The sequence below is a fragment of the Grammomys surdaster genome, unplaced genomic scaffold (assembly GCF_004785775.1).
Source record: "Grammomys surdaster isolate TR1022 unplaced genomic scaffold, NIH_TR_1.0 167, whole genome shotgun sequence".
NCBI classification, from domain to species: domain Eukaryota; kingdom Metazoa; phylum Chordata; class Mammalia; order Rodentia; family Muridae; genus Grammomys; species Grammomys surdaster.
The window spans coordinates 9,609,282-9,634,357 of record NW_021604615.1 but is presented as its reverse complement, the minus strand read 5'-3'; the positions used below and the strand labels follow the sequence as shown (position 1 = coordinate 9,634,357).

The window sequence follows — 25,076 nt, the reverse complement described above, 5'->3', positions numbered from 1 at the left end:
GTGGACTCAAGTGATGCTCACAAGGACTACCAAGACATTTCCGGTTCCCTATGAGCCCTCTCCAAGAGGTGTGGTTGACCATGTGACTATATCTTGTGTTTTCTGTTTTAAGATGTTTTGACATGCTAGGACTTGCTGCTGGGGAGAGACACCCCCTTTCCCCTGAATCAGTCAGTTCCTAGGAAGAGCAGCACGAGGTTTGGCTAGCAGGTCCCTCAGACAGACCAACCCACCCACACCCTTCTCTGACTTTCAGATGCAAAATTATGTTTCCTACACTCTGAATTGCCCAGAGCCCAGAGTCCAGAGCCCAGAGCCCAGAGCCAGGGAATCAGAGAGAACTCCCAAAGACCAGAAGGAGCCAGGAAATCAGAGCTAACCTGCAGAACCCAGAATTAGTGACATTTGTCAACAATGAGTGATCTGCTCTGCCTGTCCCCTACAGGAGCCACAGCAAAGGCCTGGCTTGGGCCACTCTCACTCTGTCCTGGACAACCAGCTCCTCTATGCATCCAGCAGCCTTGTGTGGCATGCAGTGACCACTCCTTGGTTTCTGGCAGAATCTTACAATACCACATAAAGCCTTCACAGATCCATAGCCCCAGCCTCTCAAGTGACCAGGGCAGGATTAGGCTGTGAGCTGACTAGACATGGGGACAAGTGAAAACATGGAGGTCATGAACATCCCAAAGCTGACTAGAGGTAGAGGAAACCACAGCAGCCGGCAGCACTGACAAAACCTAGGTCTCTTGAGACTCATTAGGACCCAGTTATTATTGGGATGTGCCATACCTATCGTTCTTGGGGGGGAGGGTCAGAGAGAAGAAAGCACAGCAACATTTCAGGAGCGCTGGCAGTTTCCACATGGTTTATTGCGTCTTGGCACAGGTGACAAACATACAAGGTTTTACAGCATTTATGGCTAGGTTAGCACAATAACTGCACATCCAGCTACAGCTGGCCCGACTTTCCCTCAAATGGGTGCTGACCTTTAATAAATGGCCGTGTGTGTATACTAGTTAGTAGTAGGTACTAGTTAGCGCTTTACCAAGCATGAGGGGGCGGGGGAATGTGCAACCTCACATTGGAATACACATACACGTAGACTTTTACTTCAACCCAAACCTGGCCACAGAGCCAGGTGAGGCTGCTGCCAGGACCTGTTTCCTGCCAGGTCCTTCAGCGTCTCATGGTGTGGCCCTCTTCATGGATGTGGGCCAAGCATCCATGAAGTGTCTGCTTGGATAAACACAGAGGCAGCTAGAGTGCCATAGAGTTCCACTTTCAGCTGGAGTCGTTACCTTTTTGTGAATAATATTACAGAAGAAATGGGGGCATTAAAAAAAAAAAACAAGTATCAAAATAAAAACTTTCTGTAACCTAGGTCAGGTCCCTGAAGTGAAACACTACACCAAAGAGCTACTGGGCTCACATCTGCCAATGAGACATTTCCAACCATCATGTCCTGACTACCTTGACTTCAGCAGAAAGCAGCACACCCTTGGAGGTACTCAGTTTCAACACTGGACAAAATTTGCTAAACAGGTCACATAGACACCACCAGGACTAGAGGGACACTGTTGTTTTTTGTTTGTTTTTGTTTTGCCTGTATAACAAAACCAGTACAGGTAAGAAATTAAGCAGCCCACAAAATTTCCACAACATTCATTTTTCTTAGAGTAAAGCAAACTCCTGCCATCATTTCCTTAGAAGCAGAATCACCACATTCCAAGTCTACCGAGCTGCCAAGTGTCTGCACTAGAGGTGGGGCTTGTCCCACGCCAAAGTACAAAACAGAAAGAAAAATAGAGAAACATTAGCCCGTTGCTAAGATTCCAAACAAACCTTGGCAATATAAATGCAATTACCCGTCAAGCAAACAGAAGGTCAATCTTTGTGTGTTTGTCAATCATTTACTCCTTAAGATGACACTGTCCTTTCAAACACTTGGGGTGTCTGTGTACGAGGGTTAAGGCCCTAAGAACTGAGAATGGGTGTCCCAAGCACATTAACCTTATATGATCCTTAGCCGACAGACAGATCTGTGCTCACGCCAACCAAACTCTAGGAGTTAGAGGCAGAATGGGACCAGCAGGTAGGCAGCACCTACCTGGTTCATGCACTGGAGACACATCTCGGGGAAGCCCGCTCCCCTCAGTACCGAACCAATACCTTACTGAGTTCACTCCTGCTTGTTGTAGGGCAAAGGTGGGTGTTAACAGAATCTAGAATCACCTGGAAGATGGGCCTCTGAGCATGCCTGTGGGGAGTTACCTTCATTGCATTAATTGGAATGGAAAGAGCTGCTAACTACGGGTAGCAGAATTTCCTGACTGGGTCTGGGGAGTGTAGATACGGAGACAGGGAGCTGAGTGGCGGTGTCTTAGGGTTTTAGTGCTGTGAACAGACACCATGACCAAGGCAAGTCTTACAAGGACAACATTTAAATGGGGCTGGCTTACAGGTTGAGAGGTTCAGTCCAGTATCATCAAGGTGGGGGAACATGGCAGCATCCAGGCAGACATGGTGCAGGAGGAGCTGAGAGTTCTATGTCTTCATCGGGAGGTTGCTAGGAGAAGACTGGCTTCCAGGCAGCTAGGGTGAGGGTCTTAAGCCCACATCCACAGTGACACACCTACTCCAACAAGGCCACACCTCCTAACACTGCCACTCCCTGGACCAAACAAATACAAACCATTACAGGCAGTATGCATCAAATGCTCTTGACTGCAGGGACAGTAGCACCTCTTCCCTCAAGGTCCTGCCCTGGGACTTCCACAGCATTGTGGACTATAGCCTGAACTCTGAGCCAGAATAAAACCTCTCTCCCTTAAGTTGTTTATTATCAATAAGAAATGAATCTAAAACAGATGGATGGTAAGTCTTCCAGATCCCAGGAACAAAATGCATGGTTGCTGAGACATGCCAGGGCCTGTAGCATTTTTCAATGGGGGGTCACCGTTTAGGAGCAGGACACAAGACATTTTATATGTTCTCAAAAAACAGATCAGTCACACCTCTATTCATGGACAACAAACTAATGTTCTTTCACGATTCCCAAATAAATACATTTATCCTTTTGACTTCCTTGGGTTGCGTTTGTGTTCTATGGGGCACAATGCCCACACAGGAAGAGTCTTCTGTCTGGTGTACATCTGTCCTCGCCGGGGACATGTCACCCCAGAGGCCCAATTTCAAAAGTGAATGTCAGAGGAATGGCTTCTTAGGCAAGAGTCACACGAGAGTATTCTATAAGTCTGGTACTTAAGGAATGCAGGTGTGCCTCTAAGCAATGTCCCTCTTTGCTCCTCTGCAAGCCTTTCTCCAGGATGCCCCTCAAAAAGACCAATAAAACCAGGCAGTAGGAAGTCTGTTTTTCTTAAGATGATTAACCACGTTGCCAAGACATTCTCTTAGTTTATGAGTAACCGCAGACAAGCACAGAGAGAGACCAGAACATACAAACAGGAACTATAAACTCCATTCCCCTGGGTCATGCAGAAGATTCAAGCTGGCTGTTTCTAAACACACTTCACTGTGACCTTTTGGAGCAGACTATAAAGCATAACCTAGTTCCTAGCTAACCAACGATTTCTATAGAGATGACAGGGTGAAGGCAGAGCTTCCTCTGAATGCTGAGGAGACCCACTGTTAGAAAACAGTGGGCTAGGTATGGAATCTAAACCAGTTATCTGGGAACCCATTCTGTCCTTACCTGCTTTATAAATAGGAAACCCCGCCTGTGTATTCTCAAATGCACAACCTCCTAACACATGAGAGAAAATGAACGGGCTTGGTTTTGGTCCTTGCAACCTTGTCTTCTAGGAGTCTCCTTCCAACTCTAGTAGGGCGTTTTGGAAGTTAAATAAATGTCACTTACTTGCTCAACTGCACTCAAAACTGGGGCGTTTCTCCTTTTCCTCTTCCATATCGCCCCCCCCCACACACACACTTTCTTTGAGATGGTTGTAAATTAATCTCCCTCATCAGGAGCACAGAAGATATGATGTTCAAAACATAACCACGCCAAGAGTTCAAAGTGTGAGACTGTCAAAACATGATTTTAACATCCTTGGTCTAGGGAAGGAAAAAAAAAATTGCCCTAGTTCACTCTCAGGAAAGTGGGTGAGCACGCTGAGCCACCAGAGCCTCCTGACCTGAGGTCATTTCACCTTTGCTGGCTGTCCTTCCCGTTCAGTATGCTGCCCCTTAACATTTTCACCAGCAAAGGCAACAACTCTACTGGTCAACAAGGATTCGCCTTCAGTACTTGATAAGATTACTTTTTGAAGTTGAGCCTACAAAACCTTGCGAACACGCGAGCAGACCTTATAAGTTATCGTTTTAAACCTCGGAGCGGGGTTTGACCTCCTCTCTGCGGTTGCAAAGAGACCCGGCCTACTTTAACACCCCATCCAGGTTTGAGAACCTCGCACTCGATGGTACGGAGGAGATTGGGCCGGCTCCTCATTACCTGAGTCCGCACCTGAATCCTACTTTATCTGTGGCCTCCTCTACCTCTCCCCTTAGGCACGGGCTTATCTGTATCTTCCCACACTTTAAGCTATGAACCCCCCACTAAACAAGCGAAGCAAGAGCAGAATCCAGCACTGCAAAGCGAGGCTTAAAACGGCATTGCGAAAATGTCTTCGGAGCCAGAGAAGCTTCTTCTACTCTCAAAGCGTTTGCATGATGCACTGTGGCCAGCGGCCTGGCCTGTCTGCTTCCTCCATTCCTGAGACTTCTTTGCCCTCCCTCCCCCACTGGGGGGGGCCCTAGCCCACTCTTTTGAGCCCCCCCACCACCACCACCACCACAAATGCTGGGCAGTGGAGCTGCCCAGCTGATCCTGTTCTAGGCTGCACCCTGCTCCCCACGGTCGGGCTTCTCAGGCAGGTTGAGTACAAATGGAAAGAGTATGCCCCGGACATCCAGGGGGGATCCCAGGGGCTCGGGTTCAAAACTGCCACCAGGTCCCACATCGCTGCCAGCCTCAGTGTCCTGAGAAGGCACGAAACGCCAGGTCCCGGCGCGGCTCACACAGTAGATGGTACCGTCCAGAGCAGCACAACGAAAGGGCTGGAGGCCTGTGGGTGCGCCTGGAGGCTTCAGGTGTACAGCACACTGGCTCCACTGCTTGGCCAGGCAATGGTAGCGGAAAACGCTGACCCCACCACCTGAACCGACTGCAGCCTGAGCATCACCTCGGCTCCCACACAGGTCAAAGCGATAGAGGAAGCCGTCGAGGGCCACCATGTCGGCAGAGCGCTCTCGGCTGCTGCTGCATGGACACTCCTGCCACTCATCGCGCCGGGGATCATACTTGAGCAGGCGGTAGAAGAGTGAGCCCCCGGACACATAGATCTCGCCGTTACAGGTGGCAGCCTCATGGGCCACTGCGAAGGCACCCCGGGGAAGCGGGGCCACCGCAGTCCAGCGGTCAGCTCGCGGGTCGTAGCGTTCCACGCTAAGCAGGCACTCGCCACCCACGGCGTAAAGGTGGCCGTCCAGGGCCAGCAGCTGCACCTGCGAGCGCGCCTGGCGCAGCGGCCGCACAGTACTCCAGCAGTCGGTGACCGGGTTGTAACAGTACACTTGGTCCGACGGGCGCGCACGGCCATCGGGACCCGCAGGAGCCACACCGCCCGCCACGAAGAGGTAGTTGAAGAGCACGCAGAGGCCGCAGCCGCGCGCCGGCGCGCCCTCGGGCAGCCGTGTCAGCTCGCGCCACTCCCCGGCCTCCGCCTGATAGCAATAAACGGCCGCGTCCCCGCGCGACTCCGCGTCCCCGGACGGGCTCTGCGGTCGACTGCCCGAGCGCTCCCCGGTTGTCCCGAGCGCAGCGGCCAGCAGACAGGCGCGGCCGGTACCCAGGCGGCGCCGCAGCAGCAGATCTCGCTCTGCACCGGACAGGCGGCCGAAGACGGCGGGCTCGCGCAGTACTTCCAGGTAGTGGTCGCTCATGAAGCGGTAGGCGGCGTCGCGCAGCTCGCTCAGCCGCTGTCGCTTGCCTGCGCTCAGCACCTCGTAGCAGTTGTCCAGGCTCAGCTGCGGCGCCATGGCCTCGGTGGCGCGCTGCGCAGCGCCGGGCAGCTGGAGGCGGCGCGCGCCGGCCACCACCTCGGCCACGTTGTCCGGCCGCACGCCCGCCATGCGCCCGCTGTACGCGTCAGCCAGCAGCAGCCGCAGGGCAGTGAAGCTCACGCCTTGCACCCGCAGCACGTCCCGCGACGCGCGCGCGCGGAAGTAGTCGCTGCGCGCCGCCAGCACCGCCTTATGCGCCCGCAACCGGCGACCGGCCACCTCGATGACCAGGTCGGGCTCTCCGTGCGCGGACCCGACCCCGGGCGGCACAGGCACGGGCTCCCCGAGCTCGTCTAAAGACTCGAGTCCCACGGGACGCGCGTGCTCGTGGCGGGAAGGGGCATCCTCCGGCGACGCGGGCTCTTCCGGGCGCGCGCACTCCTCCGGGGACTCTGGGGACGCGGCGCTGCTGACATCCCACTGCGTCTCCACCACGCGCAGGTCGCCGCGGAGGGAAGGCGGAGAGGCTTCGGAGCCCTCCGCTGCAGAGGCGCGAGACTGCGGCGGGGAGTCGTCCCCGGAGCTGAAGCACAGTGAGGCGCTGAGACTGCAGGGTGTCTGCGCTGGGGACGCAGCGCCCTCTTCCTCGGCTGGTAGAGGCAGGCTGTCCTCTCCCGGAGTCCTGGGCTCAGTCCCCGGGTAAAGGACGAAAGGCGCCACCGAGTTCTCCATGAGCGGGCTGTGTTGTGTGCAGCCGGCCAGCTCAGGAGCCACACAAGCCTGGTGGAGGCTGAGCTTTGCCCTGGGGTCTATGGCAGCACATACCCTTTCCTTGGCACTGGATCAGATTTCACATATGTCCACCCCCTGTTCACGCCACTCCCACCTTGCCCTTCCCACTCTCCTCTCTTGTGAGGAGGACGCACCCAACACTTTCTGAACTTCGAAAAGGGGAACCTCAACCCAGGCTATATCCGTTGGGGCGAAGGTGAACCAGCGTGGTGGCAACGAGGGTTTTGTTTTTTGCTTTGCTTTGTTTTTTTGCAGTTTGCACATCCGACAGCCCTGAGCTGAGGCTCCCTTGTGTGCTCCTTTGGAGAACTGAGGTTAAGTGTATCTGGTCCACAGCGTGGCCTTTCTTGGACTTTATGTGGACCTACTGAGTCACCTTGGATCACAGTACTGTAGACCCAAGACCAACAAATCCTCCAGGGGCTGTGGCTATATTTAACTCCTTAGCTTCTTCTGCTCTGTTCTACAGACTCCAGCTGTGCAGCCCAGAATTCTGCTGAGGTGTGTGTCTGAATCTGGGTGGCCACTTTGCACCCACGCTGATCACCTAGGGAACCACTCCACCTATGGGTATCTGGAAAGGCAGTTCCTGTGTGCCCAGGTTTTCCTCATTTGTCATCGGGAGCCTCTGCTGCTTCCTTTCAGGGCAGGTTCCCACGTCACTCACCGCATTCTTGCTCCTGTCTGCAGAAGGAAAGAGGAAAGATTTGAGTTTCATTGGTGAGTGAAATGGTTTTACCCCAGGCCCTCCACCAGGTGCAGTCAGCTCTCTAGTCTGGTGGCCACGTGGCTAATCGTCACTGGAGTTTTAGTGGACAGGAAATAATAATAATTACTCAGGCTCAGAACTAAAAGGAACCCAGTTCAGGCAATAAGTATTACCAAAAGAGACTCTGGCCACAACAAATCTGATGACGTGGCTAGTTCCGTAAGCTGGAAGTAGTCAGCTATAAATGTCAAGCTTTAACCCCGTAGGATTACGTTCAGGACCAAGACCTTGCTAACTTTATTAACGTGTTGGCAGTCCCCTTGGCTTTTCTGGACAATTCATTCAATTACAAACAAAACAAAACAAAAAACAATATGTCAAATGTTTGAATGTCCTCAGCCAAGGATTTGGCCCTGAGGCTCCCCCCTGCTACCCCTGTGGTCATCATTGAAATCAGGTCTCTTCCTCAGAGAGGCAGCTGCCAAATAGCATGACAAAGGCAACCAAGGAAGATATGGGTGGGTGTCGCCCGCAGAACACTCGGTGGAATTACCTGCCCTGGCACACACTGGCCTATGACTCCCTGCCTTGCCGGCGATCTGAGGGGCAGGTTATATTGTGGTCCAGTTGTACTCTAGCCTTCTGAAGAGGGTGAACAAGAAAAACAGAGCCGACTAGGGCCTGGTGCAAACGTAGAGAATCGCTCCCCGCCTCCCCCCGCCCCCAGGCAATGGAGAAGCATTCAGATGTTTGCCTTATACATCTCATGACCTGCTCTACACACACACACTCTTACACAAGTGCTGATACGGTTTGAGTGTGACCTGCCCCCTCAAGGGCTTACATATGAACACATGGTTCCCAGCTCTTGCTGCTGCTGGAGGTGGCTGTGGATGCCTGAAGTAGCAGATGTGCCCAACCTTTGGACACTGGGACAGGACGCTGCCATCTAGAGTTCCTTGGGGAGACCTGCACAGCCACATTAACCCACCCCCCCCAAAAGTTATTTAAACCCTCACGTTTTAAGTTATGAATTTGATTTCGGCCACATTCACTGCTAGCCCGGATATATATGCATCTGTTTAGGAGCTGGGGCTAAGGCTCAAGGGTTATAGACCCTCTCTGTCATCTGCCAGGACATGACAAAATCTGTGCAGGCTGTCACCTCCATAGACAAAGCCCCTGCCGTCACACCTACCCCATGTAATGGGCCATGACCCTTTAAACAGCCAGGCCAAACAACACTCTTCCCTTGTTTATTGGGTATTCCTTTTAGTGAAAAAGATACCATAGACGTCTGTGGTACACAGCTTGCCCACCCACACCCGGCAACTCCAGCCACTTGCCGCTGATGTTCATCGGGGAACTTGAGACAGATGTTTTAGTTCCCTTCATGCCAGATGTATTTCACGTAGCGTGTTCCCCCTGCCGGTCCACTGCAGTAAGAGCCTCCAGAGATGTAACATTAGGGGAGTTTGGGAACATGAAGCCTTGGGTCATGCTGTTCTCTGGTTGATCTATGACCACCCCAATGAAGCCTCCGCCCAGCTCTGTCAGTCCAGGGAACAGAAGGACTTGCTGGCCCACAGCAATGAGGATGTGAGGGTGACTGCAAACACAGAGAAGGTGCACCAGCACCCTAGAGGCTGTCAAACTTTTCCTCTGGGCTTAGCCACTGAAGGAAATCGAAGTCAGAAGCAGGACATGTGGGGTCTCGTGTGGAAATGTCTGGAAACTTCACTGTATGAGACAGAAGCTGGGCTGGCTTCCCTGGCTAGCCCTTTCTTCACACTGCCTCTGGGAGAGACAGCAGACCATCAGACCTTAGAAAACTGTCTGACATGGGAAGTGGTCCAGTCCCTGGAATGTACAAACAATAAGCCCATGGTATCTTTATGTTCCTTCACAGCCTGGGAGGGGAACCAAGCAACAGAAGACTCTAAAAGGGAAGCTTGGGATTGGCCATTTGAAGATCCTATAGAAACAGCTTAAAGCCTGAAAAAAGGTTCCATGAGTGACCAGGGTCTACATGCCGAAGCTATGCTATGGCAATGGTATGGTCTGGCCCATGCCTATGGAACACCTGTCTCTGTTCACTAGGCCTGGGATCAAACCCTCTAGCTCCTCCTACTCATTCAGGGAAAGGAAACTCAGTCACCTCCAAATGCATGCTCACCGTGTTCTTAATGCCTGTGATGGTTTGTATATGCTTGGCCCAGGGAGTGGCACTATTAGGTGTTTTGACCTTGTTGGAGTAGGTGTGTCACTGTGGGTGTGGGCTTAAGACCTTCATCCTAGCTGCCTGGAAGCCAGTATTCTGCTAGCAGCCTTCAGATGTAGAGATAGAACTCTCAGCTCCTCCTGCACCATGCCTGCCAGGCCTGGATGCTGCCATGTTCCCACCTTGATGATAATGGACTGAACCACTGAACCTGTAAGCCAGCACCAATTAAATGTTCTTTTTAAGAGTTGCTTTGGTCATGGTGTCAGTTCACAGCGGTAAAGCCCTAACTAAGACAATGCCCTTAATCCCAGCACACACACCACCATCATGCCTCATAGAAGCACATTTCCAGAGTACGGCTTTAATAGTATGGTACTGAATTCCTTGGTGTCCCATGCTGCCCTCAGCACAGACAGCAGGGTGGGTGGGATGAGTCCTGTGGTCTGAGCAGGACCCAGCTATAGCCTCATTCTGCTCTCTCATCAGGCAAGAGCTCTCCTGTCACCCTGTGACAGCCAGCAGCACACACCCTACAAAACGCAGCACAACTTGTCAACCACACCTGTATGAAGCTGCCTCTAAACAGGCTATGAGCAACCTGACAATCACGCTGTCCCGCACCAGAGCCGGGGGGTCACACTTCAGAACTCTGGTTACCTCAGCTGGGAGCTCAGGTTGACTGCATAGCTCTCCCTCTCAAAGGAGAGTTGGGGGTATCTCTTGCTTCCTCGTAGGAGTAAGGTGCCCATTTACAGAGGCTTAACCTGGAAACAGAGCAGCCAGCCCACTTTTACACAAAAGCCCCAGGTACGCAGCTTCCTGACAGCCTTTCTGTGGGAGTGAGTGACTGAGCTCTCTGACGCTGGTGTGAACCCACTTCCCTCCTGTTCTCATGTGGAGCTATGTTCAGGGAAGCTTCGGTAGATGTTCAATTGGAATAGCCATGCTCATATCAGAGTATTCACTGTAAGCTATACCAGCCTTCAGAAGTTAGGAGGGTTTAAGCAAACAGAATGAAGAAAAGGACTCAGACAGCTGTAGCTCTGCTAAGACCATTCCCATGGAATTCTAAACCAGATGGAGGTCTGGAAGTGGACCTCCACTGCTTTATGGTTGGCTCTAGACTGAGGAATTCCTTGGAATCTCCTGCAGAGCGCTCTCACAATTATGGTGCAGTAATTGAAGCCCTTGAAGCCTGCTCTTGACCTTAGGACAGACTCCCCTCGATGAGGCAGCCTGTCCAGGACACAGGCTGGAAGGAGCTTGCAAAAGCAGGGGAAGGGATGGGTGGTAAAGAAAGCCTCCTCCTTACCTGGTCAGAAAATCATGCACAATAGCTAGACTTAATTATATATAATTTGCACATCATTTTCTCCGTGAGAATATGACCTTCTAGACCTTAAAAGTATGTGAACAACACTAAGTTACTGTTTGTTCAGTTTTTTTATATGAATCAAAAGCATAGGATTGTGTGTGGCTTCCCAATGTGGACAATGGGCTATAGGTTTAATGTGGGCATCAGTTTATCCCAAATTAAATGCCATGCTTCACTAGAATGCCAGTTGTTTTAAAAAATAAAAATGCTTTCTGTTTATTACAGTCAACTCACTCTAAGTTTGTTGATGGACTTACAAACCTGAGGCAAACTTCAATGATATGACGTTCATAAAGATCAACCTCCCCTGTGTCTCTCCCACATCATGAGTGTGTCCCAACACCTACAGGACCACAGGCTCCCTGGGGAAAGTGTCTTTGCTCCCCACACCTAGTGCTTCATAGTCAAGAGCCAATAAATGCAACCCGATTCCTTGGCCCAGCAGATGAGATGCAGGACAGTATCTTTCCACTCGCTATGCACTTTTCCCTCCACCCGACAAAACCCACCAGAGCCTTCCCTGTTGCGGCAGCTCTGGAGATAATGTGTGCCCACAAACTCAAGATGGTGGACACACAAGGATGTGAGGTGTGTATGTCCGGACAGGCAGCTTTGTTTAGCGACCTCCTTTCTCCTGTGAGCCAAAATTCGTATCCCTTAAGCTCACGTTCCATGGTACCTGCGCCAATCACAGCTGGCCTCGGGTACCACAGCCAGAGGATGCTGACGTAGGATCAATGCCACGTGTGGTACTGATGATCCTCATCTCACTCATGAAGACGTGACATTCAGTAAGAGGAAGATCACTATAACCGGTCCATCCCTGGCAAGGAGCTGAATGAATGGTAACTGTCCTGTGTGGCTAGGGTTACAGAGGCCGCCATGTTTAGATACAGCAGCCCATCACCATCATCTCATCCTCCCCCCGCCCCGCCTCACAGTTCCTGTAAATAAATGACAGCCCCCACACTCTGACTTTCCTTGAACTGAACCTGTAATCCTGACTTTCCAGAAGGAAGCTCACCCATCTCCCTGCACCACCAGGGCCACCTGTGGCTCATCCATATCCAATCGACCGACCATAGCAATCAAGAGTGAACTCAACAACAACCGTGCGTGATAGGCTGCTCATCAGCTGCGTGGCATAGGACCCTCGTGCACTCTGAAACCTCTGAGAGGCCCCTTGTTAGACGCACAGGTCTGAACTTTTTATACTCCCTGCCATACTGTATGTCTATGACATTAATAGCTAATAAATCTGCTCGAAAGGACAAGCCACTTCAGTGTGTCCCCCCAACCCCAGGACCCTGAAATCTGAGAACTTTCACTAATGAGGGATATAAAAAAATAACCCATAAAAAAATACCCCGAAGCATACAACGCACAACACACCCTATGATGTATGAGAGAGATGACAGGCCTTTCACAGGGTTGGCGGCCACATGCTGTCTGCTGGCGAGGTGGAGCTCATCCTCTGTGGATAACTGCACTGAGTCCTCCTGTTTTTGCTTTCTCCCCTGAGACAGGTCCCCTGAGACAGAACTTCACTCTACAGCCCATGCTAAACTTTACCCTGCCACACAGCCTTGTCTGGCCTCAAGCTAGAGACCTTCTTGCTTCCCTAGTGTTGGGATTTACAGGTGTGTGCTGTCAGACCTAATATTCAAAGAAATAAACCTCTTTGGTTTTGTAATCATATAACTTGCAGATTTTCGAGCATAAAAGCCATATCTTAAAAGTCTCAAATGTATAAACACTGGGCAGTAGCCTTGTTTGGTCTTTGTGAAGTTTTCCCACCCAAAAAGCACCCGTGTTTAAATTCCTCGCCCAGGTGCTCCTTACACTTGCCCCTCACTGTTCTGACACAGACTGACCATCAGAACTCTCATGGGTTTCCTTGCTCCCCCTTTATCCCCTTGCACCCCCGAGCCTGGCCAGTCACTGAAGAGCAACTGACATTTGTTTCCCTGTATGCAGGAACAGTACCAAACACCCCAAACCCAAGAAACAGGAATCTCATCTCCCGCTGTACAATCGACAAGGCTGCTGATTGGGGTAGGGTCTCTTCTCCAGCTTCCTGACTAACTGGCCTGAGCCAAGGTTGGAGTTCTCAGAAGCTCACAGGTGCAGCTGAACTCCAAGGATGTCAGCATCCTCTGAGGAAGTGTGATGCTGAAAGAGCACTTTTCAAAGGAGAGACGGCTTTAAAGCCATCCACCCCTAAAGTCGAATCACTGTGGACAGACTCTGCGGGATCTATAGGTGCCTCTGCTCACGAGACAGAGCAGGCTGACATGGTGCAGCCTGAGTGTGTCTACCGCCCTCCTGCTGCTGTTCTACAAACCTTGCACATCTGTCGCTTGTGAGCTGGGACTCCAGGGTGTTGACATCCCAATAGTTAGCTCTAGAAGCACTGAATCTAGTAGGTTCTGCCCTCTTACTGTCCCTTTGGGGAAGAGTGTCACCCTACCAAACGTCCCCTTTGGCCCCGATGGAATACCAGTCACAGAACTATGTTCATGGCCATGTTTTGGCAAGCTCCGTGCAGACCTTGAGGTCACGAGAGGCTTGAAGGTAGGCTTAGGGTGGCACCAAAGAGAGCATTTGCCCCAGTAGGTTTTAAGCTTAAACTAAGGGAAAACTTGCCCTGCCTGGGGTATGTGGTAAGTGTGTGTGTGTGTGTGTGTGTGTGTGTGTGTGTGTGTGTGTGGTATAACTTAGCAAGCAAATGAAAAGAACTAAGAAGTGGAAAGTAAAAGCAAGACAGAACACTAGATTGGGCCCGGTCCCAAACCTGCTTTATCCGGCTTGCAGGTATCTGAGGTCTGGGAGCTACATACCATCAGCACCCATGAGGTATGCTTCCACAGCTGTGGCCACCAACCCAACCATGCAGGGGACTAGCAGAACAGCTACACAGTCTTAAGAGACAAGAAATGTTCTGTACTCAGAGATATTGGGTGCATGGTCTCAAATGATCAGACAAAGCCCAGCAGTGGCTCCACAATTGTCCCTGTACAGTCCACAGATGGCCTTGGAGAGGACAGGTGAGGCAGTTGGCATTCCTAGTCCTTAGTTACCAAGCCTATGTGACCTAATTCATGACAATGGTCATGGTGTTTAAAGGTTTGTACTCAGTCACAGTCTCTAGCACCACCATGCTTTAACCTTGGAATCTGCACTGTGATGCTAGGGTCAGTCCACACTGGGTAATAGAGAAGGCACCATTTCTTCCCCAGGACCGTTGACTACCACCAGATGAAAGCTATTCGGAGGGATCTGAAGTATCGCTTAGAGAGATTTCCACTAATTACATTTCCACTAATCCAGTTGGACATCAGGTCATGAGATAGTAGATGTAACAATCTGTTTCATCCATCTAATTATGGATGTTTTAATATCCAACTACTCTGAGACACACACAGGGATTAGCTTCAACCTATGGGCTCCATCTTTACTGTGATGAGATGTATGTACTATGATGAGTGTGAGGACCAACACTCAAGGATGGGATCGGTCAAACCCGGTGTCCAGAGCAGCTCCATCCACGCTGTTTCTGGTACAAGGCAGACAAGCCCACTGGAATCAGACTTGTGTTATTGACAGAGAGGGGTTGGAATTAAATGCTCGGTCACTCAAAGGACCTGCAGGTCAGAGGACTCAAGCTGTGCCCCTGCCACATGAGAACACATGCCCAGAGACAAACGGAATATCCTGAAAATCCTAAGTGTTTGCCCCTCTTGGTGACTCAAGCGAAGTTGGAGAAATACAAAGCACAAACACCCAGAATCACTAAGACCTGGGGAAAAGGTATACAGACTTTTAGTCTACCTCACATTTATAGCTGAGACATCCAATCCCTGGCAATGCCCAGGTCAGCCTGATTGTCAACTCTTCCGTGAACCCAAAATCAACACTGAATGTTTCATCAGTGACAGGTCATCGTGTCATAAAGACCACCTGGGCTGATGAATCTGCAGTCTTTCCAACCATCCACTCAGGCTCTGACGGATGCTTCTGCACTGAAAAATACTTACCGGTAGTACCCAGCACCTGCCGTGTGCTCGGTACACAGGAACGAGCGCCGGAATGGGGCAAGACATCAGTTAGTCCTCAGCCCCAGAACTGTATCAGGAGGAGACAAACAGAGCCAGCACATGTTCCAATAGAATCAGATGCCATGATCAGCTAGGAAGGGACACAAGGGTGTCATGACAGAACCTGACTTCCAGGCCAGTTGATGCTCTCAAAGAATTTGAAATTTACTCTGGAGCCAGAGGGATCCTTGGGGGTAAGGCCTGTGGGAGTAAATCTGGCTCCTCAGGAGAGTGGCAAATGGAACTGTAGGGAACCTCAGAAGACAGTGGGGCAGCAGGATCTTGAGTGGCCACAGAGTTGTCACCTTGGTTATAAGCAGGACCATCAGAGACTTTTAAAGAAGGAAACCAGCCCCCGTGCTGTGAAGGGGTGGGGGTGCCTGCTTAGTCTGCTTAGTCGTTTCAGATGTGGACAAAAGATAAAAGATTTTGATTCTTATTTTGCAACACTGCTAACTTCACCTTCAAATCAAGGAACTAAAACCTGTACAAGCCAATCAGTGCGAATCCCACAACACAAGTCCGACTTTTTGAAGCTTTCCGGATGTCACTCTATAATGCCACTTGCATGCTTTATAAAATATAAAGGTGCTGCCTGCCATTTCTAAAGAGAAAACACAGGAAGGAGGGTGAGGTGGGTCTTTTGTGCAGCGTGCACTTGTGAAGCGCAGGGGCGTTCCCTCCGGCTCTGTGCTGTGGGAGTTTCTCAGAATGGGTGAACATCAAAGGCCCAACAATAACGATCACTCTCAGAAACGGGAATGTTCCTTTCTTGACACTTGCCATTTATCCAAAGTCTTTTAGTTTATAATTTGTTACTCTGAATACTTTGGTGAGAGGCTTTCCAGTGGAGTGAGTCAACCGACACTAAACACAAGGTGCAAAATCCCAGACAAAGTAAGATTGTCACCAGGCAGCAGGACTCAGCTGGGTTCCATGTTCTTGTGCCTGACAGGTGAGTGACTGATATGGTTACTCCTGTTCTAGGCAAATGAAATACAGGAAATCGAAATGAACACTCACAGGGTGTCATTTCTGAAGTTCTAAGCTCTTGGGTTTACAGGAGTAAAATTTGGGTAAGGTCACACAGTGGTAGCAGGATGAGGATTGCCCAAGTACAGGCAGGTCTCAAACTGTGTCTTCTAGTCAGAGCAGCAGAATACATGGCTGGGGCAAACTTACACCAGACCAGAGCCCTCAGCCAGCCTCCAGCTTCATGGCTCTTCTCCTCCACCGTGCCTACATCATGAGAACTGTCTGCTCAGTTCTCAAATATAGGATGTTATTGAACCGGAGCTTCCTGTTCAGCCTGAACAGCACAAGTTAACTGCTTCGGGTCCAGAGGGAAAACATGAGTCTTTTCATCACAGTTAGTGTGCAAAGCCACACTTCCTGTTTGGATGTCAGGAAGAGGAGGGCTGGAACTGATAAGATTGAATAGGAAGATGGAGGTGGGGCACCTGGTGTGGTCACATGAAAGTCTAGGTGACTGGGTGACTGGATATGGAGCAGAGAAGAGGTGAGAAGGGTCCTCCTCACTGACACAGCTTAACCATGGCTGTGGACGAGGACATCAGAACCTGTGGTCTGATTTGTAAGAGCAAGAAGGCCACTTCTGTCCCAAGGACCAGAGAGGTGGAGACACCTGTGGATGAAAATCTGCCTATAATCAGGCCCTGAGATGAACTTGATAAGATGAATTCCAGATGTTTCTACCCTCGCTGGCTCCTCAGGGGTAGCCAGCATTCATCTTTATTTCATTTTCTCCTGACGTGCAGGTTTGAAGGCTGCCTCCCTAGCACGCTCAGGAGCTCCCACTTGGGCCAGGACTTGGCAAGACCTCCTGGCCACCCTGGAACGGTGAGGCTGTAGATCTGCTGTGACAGGTGTGACTTCAGAGAGCTGTGTCACGGGAGGCCTCTCCCCACGCTCCAGCACTGATACCCTCTGGAAGCTAGAAACTTCTCAAGTATACCAGACCAGGGTAAAGTGTGAGGTAAGGGGTGACTGCTACACAACCTTGGCTCAGGGTACCATGCAGTTAGAATTACCTCCCATTGGGGCTGAAGGTCGCATGACTGGTGGCCCAATACCCTTCCAGCTCCTGCCGGTAGCCTGCCTATAGACATCAACATCTTCTCTCTGAGAGGGTCTCAGGAGTATTACAAAGGCACTTTTTGTTTATACAGGAACTTCCCTGGGCATGAGAGCATATTCTGGGCACTCGTAAGAGTATCGTACTTTATCTAATAGAAGCAGAGAAGGCAGCAAGATAGAAACCACGTGGAAAGGAACAGGCTGAGTCTTAAGGCAGAGCTCCAGGTGTCCCTCTCCTTTGGGATGGGGAGGACACAGAAATTAGCCAAGGCAAGCAGTGGTCTCCAGCAGGTCCCCGCTAGCTCTTGCCATGCCAGCCAGCTGCATGCCTTGTCAATCTTCCAAGAAACACCTGGCTCCATGAAGAAGTGAGTTCAGCAACTTAACACTGCCTGCCTGATAAGCCCATCTCTGTATTATTATTGTTGCTGCTATTTGTGCTGGCTGGTTTCATGTCAACTTGACACACGCTACAGTCATCCGAGGAGGGGAACTTCAACTGAGAATACGCCTCTGTAAGATCGGGATGTAGGCAAGCCTATAGAGCAGTTTCTTCATTAATAACTCGTGGAAAGGACCCAGCCCATTGTGGGTGATGCCTGCCTGGGCTGATGGTCCTGGATTCTATAAGCAGGCTGAGTGAGCCCTGAAAAGCAAGCCAGTAAGCAGCATTCCTCCATGGCCTCTGTATGAGTTCCTGTCTCTAGGTTCCTGTCTCTTGAGTTCCTGACCTGACATCCTTCAATGATGAACTGTAAGTGATGTGGGCGTGTAAGCCACATAAGTCTTTTCCCTCCCCCAAGTCGCTTTTGATCATGGTGTTTCTCCAAGGCAACAGTCACTCTGATTAAGACTACTGTTCTAATTACTGTCATTGCATGTGCTTCTGAAGCACCGAGTGCCTTTGTCTGGCCGTAAAGGTCCCGATTTGTTTCATCGGACACAAGCACAGCCACCCACGGTCCCATGGGTCCTTTCACATGGTAGAACTCTCTGCCCCTCACTTCATTCAGTTTATCCTTAAAAGTGAAGCCTGTCTCTCACAGGTAGCATTAATTGAATCTTATCTGGAAAATAGCTGCAGTGTGTTCTTTTGGAGAATTTAACCGACATTATGGACGAGGTGAGCGCTGGTGAGTAAGATTTCCTCTCGCCTTTCCTTTGGTGTTTGGTGGTTTGAGGTCCTGGTCATTTTATCCTTCTCTAGCTGTCTGCTCTGTGATTACCGAGACCCTACCTCACTGAGTTGGAAAACAGGAAAGGGAAGCACAGGATTCTGTGGCTCCTCTCCGGCAGAGCTAGTGCCGGTGGGAACTGTAAGCCCTGTATTGGCAGCAGCCTTGCAGAAGTCTGACTGAGTAAAGGAAGCACTTTGGACAGATGGGATGGGCGGGTGGGGCTTTTGTCCAGAGGCATGGATTCCCCAGAGACAGCTGAAAACTCTAGGCATTTTAAGACAATAGGAAACTGGATGGGGTGAGATGTAGCCAGCACCAGCTAAAGGAGAGAGACTCAGTAGAAAATCAAGCAGCGTGCTAGGCTCTGATGGTACTGTGGGGCAGGACAGAAGTATCGCTAGCTTGTGCCCGGTTATCTCAGGGTAGCTGTGAGAAAGGGGTCTATCTGCCTCTCAGTTCCCTTCCCACCAAGAGATGGAAAATGGTTACTTTTATCATTCCTGCAGGGATGCTACACTATCTGGGTGTTTAGTCCAACACCAGTCTACTATAACCAGGGGCAGTTTGAGGCAAGATTAGCACAAGGCGAGCAGACTGAGTGAATCAAGATGCCCTCTGTCTTCTGAGGAGTGCTTTACCTGATCAGTCCACAGCTTAGGAGGAGATGGAGGTGTCTGAGGGAGAGAGAACCCAAGCTCCAGGTTCACTCTGCACCGCCAGCTCTTTGTGGTATGCTAACACACTTCCTGTGATTGTAACTGAACACCTGTGTTGTAGTATTTAAAACGGCCTCAGGCTCAGGCCGACTATCTAAGTTACAGCGGCTCTGCCTAGCCCGGCTACCTGTTTCTCGGCCTGAGGCCACGTGCAGGCTCCAGCTAGAACCTGCCCGCCAGAAACACCAGCCCTGCCACCCACTAGATGCCAGCGTGAGAGACGGCTCTGCCAATTTTCCACAATGTCTCCGCAAGGCTGGGCATTGCCCAGATTATTCTACCATCCATGCAGGCCCAGTAAGAGAATGAGACTCTAATTCTTATAGATTAATCAAAGGCTTTATAAGTTTGATAATGATTAATAACAATATTCCCATACAAAGAGAGTTGTATCCCAATTAGCTAACCTAATTGTTAACCTATAAGTTGTTCCCCACAACTGCTCTCCATACCTGTGTGGTTCTACATCCTCCTACATCTCTAGCTTCTCCTCTTCCTTTTTACTCTTCCTCTCCCAACTCCTCCTCTTCCTCTCCTTACTCCTCCCACCTTAGCTCCTCCTACACACCTGAGCTGGGAAATTTATAAAACATAGAAAGTTATTTATCTCTGAGGAGTTGGAAGAGACATGGCACCGGCCGATGGCATGTCTTCTGGCACAGATCTTGGTGCTGCTTCAAGGAAGAGCCAAAAGCACAAGGCAAGCGATGCCGACACAAGATGCAAAACCTGAGGGATACACTCACGATGAACCAAGTCCTACAAGAGCCCGCACGGGAGCAGCACCAACCTCCAAGTGACCAATGACATGTTGTCAGGAACCAAGCCTCCAGGACAGCCTTTCAGGGGTCACTTTATGCCCAAACCATAACTGGGACCATGCCTCAATATGAGTACTGGAGAACAATCACATTCAAAGCTCAGGACCTGGAGCCGTTGCCTGCTGAGCTATCCTACCAGTGGGGGCTTTGTCACAGGTCATCTTCATTGTCAACCTGACTGGATTCGGAGTCATCTAGAAGACTCACCTCTGAGGGGAAGAGCCACCTTGAATGTGGGAGGTACCGTCTTTATGCTAAAATTGAAGAAAGCGTGCCGGGCAGCAACATTCATCTTCTCGCTGCTTCTGAACTGAATGCGACCCAACCAGCCAGATCAAATACTGAGCCAGACTAAATCCCTCTCCCCCTAGACTGCTTGGCAGGTATTTTTGTCACAGCACCTGTCTGCCCGTCTGTCTGTCTCTCTGTCTCTCTGTCTCTCTGTCTCTCTGTCTCTCTCTCTCTCTCTCTCATGCATGTGTGCGCACACACATGCATGCACATATACTCGAATGCACACTCATACACATGCATGCACACACACGTACCTGCATGTACACACTCACACATGCGTGTGTGCACACACACCCACACACACTCTTTCACGAAGGCACCCATGCCCCCGTGGCTGTTTGAGGAATGCTAACATGACCAACAATGACCCTGTGCTGTACCCACCATGGTACCCGTGGGTGTCGTCGGGCAAACATCTTCCCTTTTTGATGGATAGGCCCTCAAATGAATAGGAAGGGGTCCTAGTGAAGGCTCTGGCCCAAGGCAGCTCCTTCACCCTGTAACACGACTTAAACTCTGACCCCACAAGATCGTGAGGTATTGAGATTTTCTACCCTTATCTCGAGGTGGTGTCGGGGGGAGGGGGGCTGAATTAACAGCTGGAGGTCTGTGACAGGTGATACTTTCCAAAGACACCCCTTAGATGTGACCCACTCCTTGAATGGCGACCTCCATCGACTCCAGCCAGCAGGCCGGGACTGTGGTGAATGACACTGTGACTTTAAAGGCTCCTCAGGGAAAAGTGACGAGGCTTCTGCGGGACTCTTTCTTCGGATATACTCCTCACAGCCCCACCATTCACCAGGGGAGAAGCGGACACACAGAGATAACTAAGAGGCCTAGCTGCCTCTGTCCAGCCATGCCAGACGTGAAGAACAGCCTTTCGTGACTCAAGCCCTGCCTTTAGGCTGCCACATCTGGCACCAATTGGCAGACATGCCACCCCTGAGACTGTGTGACCGAAAGCAAAATGAATGGATGCTATTGTTCAAGGCACAGAGTTTTCTCGGCCCTAACGAACTGAACAGGAGTCTCGATGTAGCATTGAGGACTGCATCCTAGGTGGGAAGTAGACGAAGGCTCAGTCTCACAGGATGTGTGTTTTAAATGGTTACACTGACTGGTGCTTCTAAAAGCATAGGTCCAATCCTGTGTAGAGCCCGCCACACCAGCAAAAGCTGAATGTGGCTCAGAGATCCGAGATAGAGCGAACACAGACACCAAAGCTGCATGGCTCTAAGACTTCTTAACTAAAACGATGACACCTTTTATTTATGCAAAGTCTTACCCACACCAGCCAACTTCAGGATTTCCCTTTGATGCAGGATCTCAGTTCTGCAAAACTGAACCACATGCAACTCCACCCAGCCTCCCAATCTCGAGCTTCGTCAGTGTATGTGAACTGAAATAAAACCACAGACCTAAGGCAGGCTCTCCAAGGGCTCCTCTCTGGCCTTCTCTACTGATTGGTTTCATACCACAGGGCCTTTGCACATGAAGCTACTGCTGATAACACCATACCAAGCCCCTTGCCACACAAGGAGCCTCCGTTCTATATACTTATGAGATGTATACACTTCCTTCAGAGTGTATTCTTCGCAAGTTATTGGGAGGAAATGCTTCAGACCTTTCTCTGATTTTGAGTCTAAGATGCACAGGTCTGTTATCCAGAACTCTGTACCTAGCACCAAAGACTGTGCCATACTCACAGACATCAACAGACATCGCTAAAAGGAAAGAGTGTGCAGCCATTTGAACAGTACTGCCAGGACTCGAGGTAACTTGAGTTTCCAAGGCAATATTTAATTATGATACTATGTCTAGCGGGAGCCAGAATGTTTCCAACGTGTAAACTCCTAGAAGTTTGCATTTTATTATGAAAGTCGCTGACTGTAAGTGATCTCTAAACATTTGCTGGTACTAACACTCTCAATGCATAACCACAATAGTTTCAAGAGAAAAGCTAGAAACCAAGGCTGTTAGCGAGATAGCAGTTCATGGCTTCCAGAACAGGGCAAACATCCCAGGATTACAGGGACTCGTGGGAGACTGGGCTGGTTTCCACTGGAGGCAGCCTGCTCTGCTCCACGCAGTCCCCGACACCCAGCTGACACAGTCTGTTCTGACCACAGCCTCGATGCAGGGCGGTTCAGAGAATCAGCGTAACTGCCTAAGTGGATCCAGATTTGCACCGAGCTGTTATTACACAGTAATCTACGCCGTGGTGTTTAGGAAACATCTGAAATATGAGCCTAGATGGAGCGCTGGCAAAGGGAGAGCGCGTTGCAAGGAGACACCATCAAGCCCCTTTGTTCATGCTGGGACTGTACCGAACATACCCCATCAGAGACCACCGACCTCGTGGGTGGGTGGGAACAAAATAGTGATTTGACCCAGACTGTGACCCAAAGATCTAGTAGACACAGGGTGTAATGGCCCCCAGAATGGTGTTGCTGGGGAGGGCTTGTACAGAAAGACGCATTTAATGCTCTCTCCCTCCTCCTAAACCAGAGATGACCTTACATACTATAAACAAAATATTTTATTTCTCCTCAGTATTTTCCTAATAATATGATGAGCCATTTCTCGTAGTTGATATGAAAAGCTCTGAAGACATGAGAACCTTAGCTGAGTTACACCAGAAGGGAGCGTTGGAACACCTAGTCAATCAGCCTGGGGACGCTGTTCCCCCCCCCCCCAGCATCTCTGGTACCCAGAAAAGCTCCCTTCTGCCTGGCACTGTTTGGCCCGGGCCCGGGGAAGGAGGGAGTGGGGCGGATTGTCTAATAATAGGAACCGCTCAGGATGAAAGGCTTAACGACGCCATTGACAGCCTTAAGGGTTACTAATTAGAGACTGAGTAACTGTAATTCCTCGTGAAGGAGTGGGGTGATGGGAACCGACGGGGAACCAAGGACTCTTCCCTGGGTGCTGAAAGGTGCTGGGAACTTCAAGATAAGCTCCCAAATGGGGTAAACGGAAGGGAAAGAGCTCATTTTTTTCCTGTCCCTGGAACCGACACCAGCAGGGGGTAAAAAGAAGTAGTTCTTTAGGAAAGCTAAATAATGTCGGAGTGAAAACTCGCGTGTCTAACGCTACAGGTGCAGCGGGCCAACGGAGGGGAACTCGGCAGGACCTGCCCCCACCGCCCTGGCCCTGGAGGGGGTTGTCCCAGCGGCACAGCGGGGCTGGCAAGGTTCCAGGAAGGCTCGGGCTCCACTCCCAACCTCTTCCTGGGATGAAGGCGAGCCGCGCACTCGGTCCTAATTTAAATGCAGCGCGCTTTCCTCCTTCTACCCCCCTCCCCACCGTGCTGTCAGGCACGTACCCGCGCAGGCCACCAGGCATCCCCGACCCACTGTCTGGCTCTAGGAGCCGAGGCTCCCCGAAGGAATACCGTAGCTGGGCCACAGCCCACGCGTCCCACAGACTACCCGTGGCGTCAAGGGACAGCCTAGGGGGTCCCCACCCCGGTCCTCCAAATCATGTCCACATTCCGAGCCTAATCCCTGAGCCCCCCCCCCCCAATAAAGAACCCAGCGCCACAGGGTAGCAGGAGGAGAGCGGCCAGACCCATGCCAGGGAGGGGCCCGCAGGCGACTCACTGTCTCCCGTCGGCCTCCCACGCCCAACCCGGTGCTTGTCTTGGAGCAACCCGCCCCCCCCCATCCCGAACCAGTTCCCACTGCCCTCCAAGAGCAGCATCCCTGCCTCCCACCCCCAAGGTTCCTCCATCCTCCTGGAGTCCCCCAGGCCGCACCCGGGCCCCTACCTCACCGCTCGTAGCTCGCCGCTCTCCCTCCACCCCTGCAACCCACCCGAGCCCAGGACGCGCAGCCTGGCCGTGGGGTGGGGTGTGTGACACGCATGCGCACGCGACCATTCGCGCGCACCTGTGCGAGCGCCCCCGGGGCGAGCGACCCCTCTACGCACCTGTGCGAGCGCTGCGATTCTGTGCGCTTGCCCGACGCCGGGAGCGCGCCGGGCTCCTCCGCACGCGCGCCAACCACTGGGTTGGCAGCGGCCCATTACTCCTGCGTGTGCCCTGCGCTTGGAGGGAGCGCGAGCTGGAAGGCCGCCCACGGGCCCGGCGCGCGTGCACCTCGCGGTCCCCGCCCGCCGCCTCCGGCTTGGGGGTCCGCCGGCAGGGGCTGCGGCTGAGCCAGCCCTCCTAGGTTCTAGGGTGTGCTGTGCCCCGCAACAGCCCGCAGCAGCTCCTGTGCCTCCGCACTTAACCCATTCCAGACCGAGTGAACAGAGGCTGGGAGCTCGCTCTTGGTAGCCTCTGGCCTTAACAACAGCTCCATGGTGCACTGGGCACCTCTAGTAAAGAGACCCCGCTGCATCCTGTGGGCATGACCTGTTGATCCCTCCCCAAACCCGAAAAAACACCAGGAACAGGTGTCCGCCGCGAGTTTTGCCCCACCTAGGGTGCTCTTGGCTGTTCGACTTCCAGCATTGCATCCTGGTCCCGCTGAGCATCTGTAAGAAGCAAAGCCACACATAGTAATTAAAAATGTATTGCCCACATCCCGATAGAGTCTAGAATCTTAAGTTCCGGATAGTGAAACTGACCAACCGGTTAGTGGACATTTCCTGGTGTCTAGACAGGCCCTCTTATGTGGGCAGCCTGGGGTAACTTGAGGGGTGTGTGTCAAATCAGGGTTGGTCCCAGGGTAAATGTGTCTTTATGCAAATTACCGATGGCCAGATTTCAGAGAACAGAAGACTTGAACATTTGCTTCCTTC

The 25,076-nt window shown here is 51.4% G+C and overlaps 1 protein-coding gene across 4 annotated transcripts; it reads right to left on the bottom strand.

Annotated features, from left to right (window-relative positions):
* Positions 1 to 839: 839 nt before the first annotated feature.
* On the bottom strand, positions 840 to 24,989 carry Kbtbd11 (kelch repeat and BTB domain containing 11). 4 transcript variants are annotated; one of them, XM_028766356.1, is made up of 3 exons: positions 24,907 to 24,989; positions 24,754 to 24,809; positions 4,043 to 7,500 (listed from the first exon to the last, which is right to left on the bottom strand). In XM_028766356.1, the coding sequence occupies exon 3, from the start codon at positions 6,754 to 6,756 to the stop codon at positions 4,855 to 4,857; it is 1,902 nt and encodes a 633-aa protein (XP_028622189.1). In that variant the 5' UTR covers positions 6,757 to 7,500; positions 24,754 to 24,809; positions 24,907 to 24,989; the 3' UTR covers positions 4,043 to 4,854. The 4 variants fall into 4 exon arrangements, with proteins under 4 accessions (XP_028622190.1, XP_028622189.1, XP_028622188.1 ...); XM_028766355.1 differs by having other exon boundaries at positions 24,903 to 24,954; XM_028766357.1 differs by lacking the exons at positions 24,754 to 24,809; positions 24,907 to 24,989 and adding an exon at positions 24,261 to 24,560 and having other exon boundaries at positions 840 to 7,500.
* Positions 24,990 to 25,076: the final 87 nt, after the last annotated feature.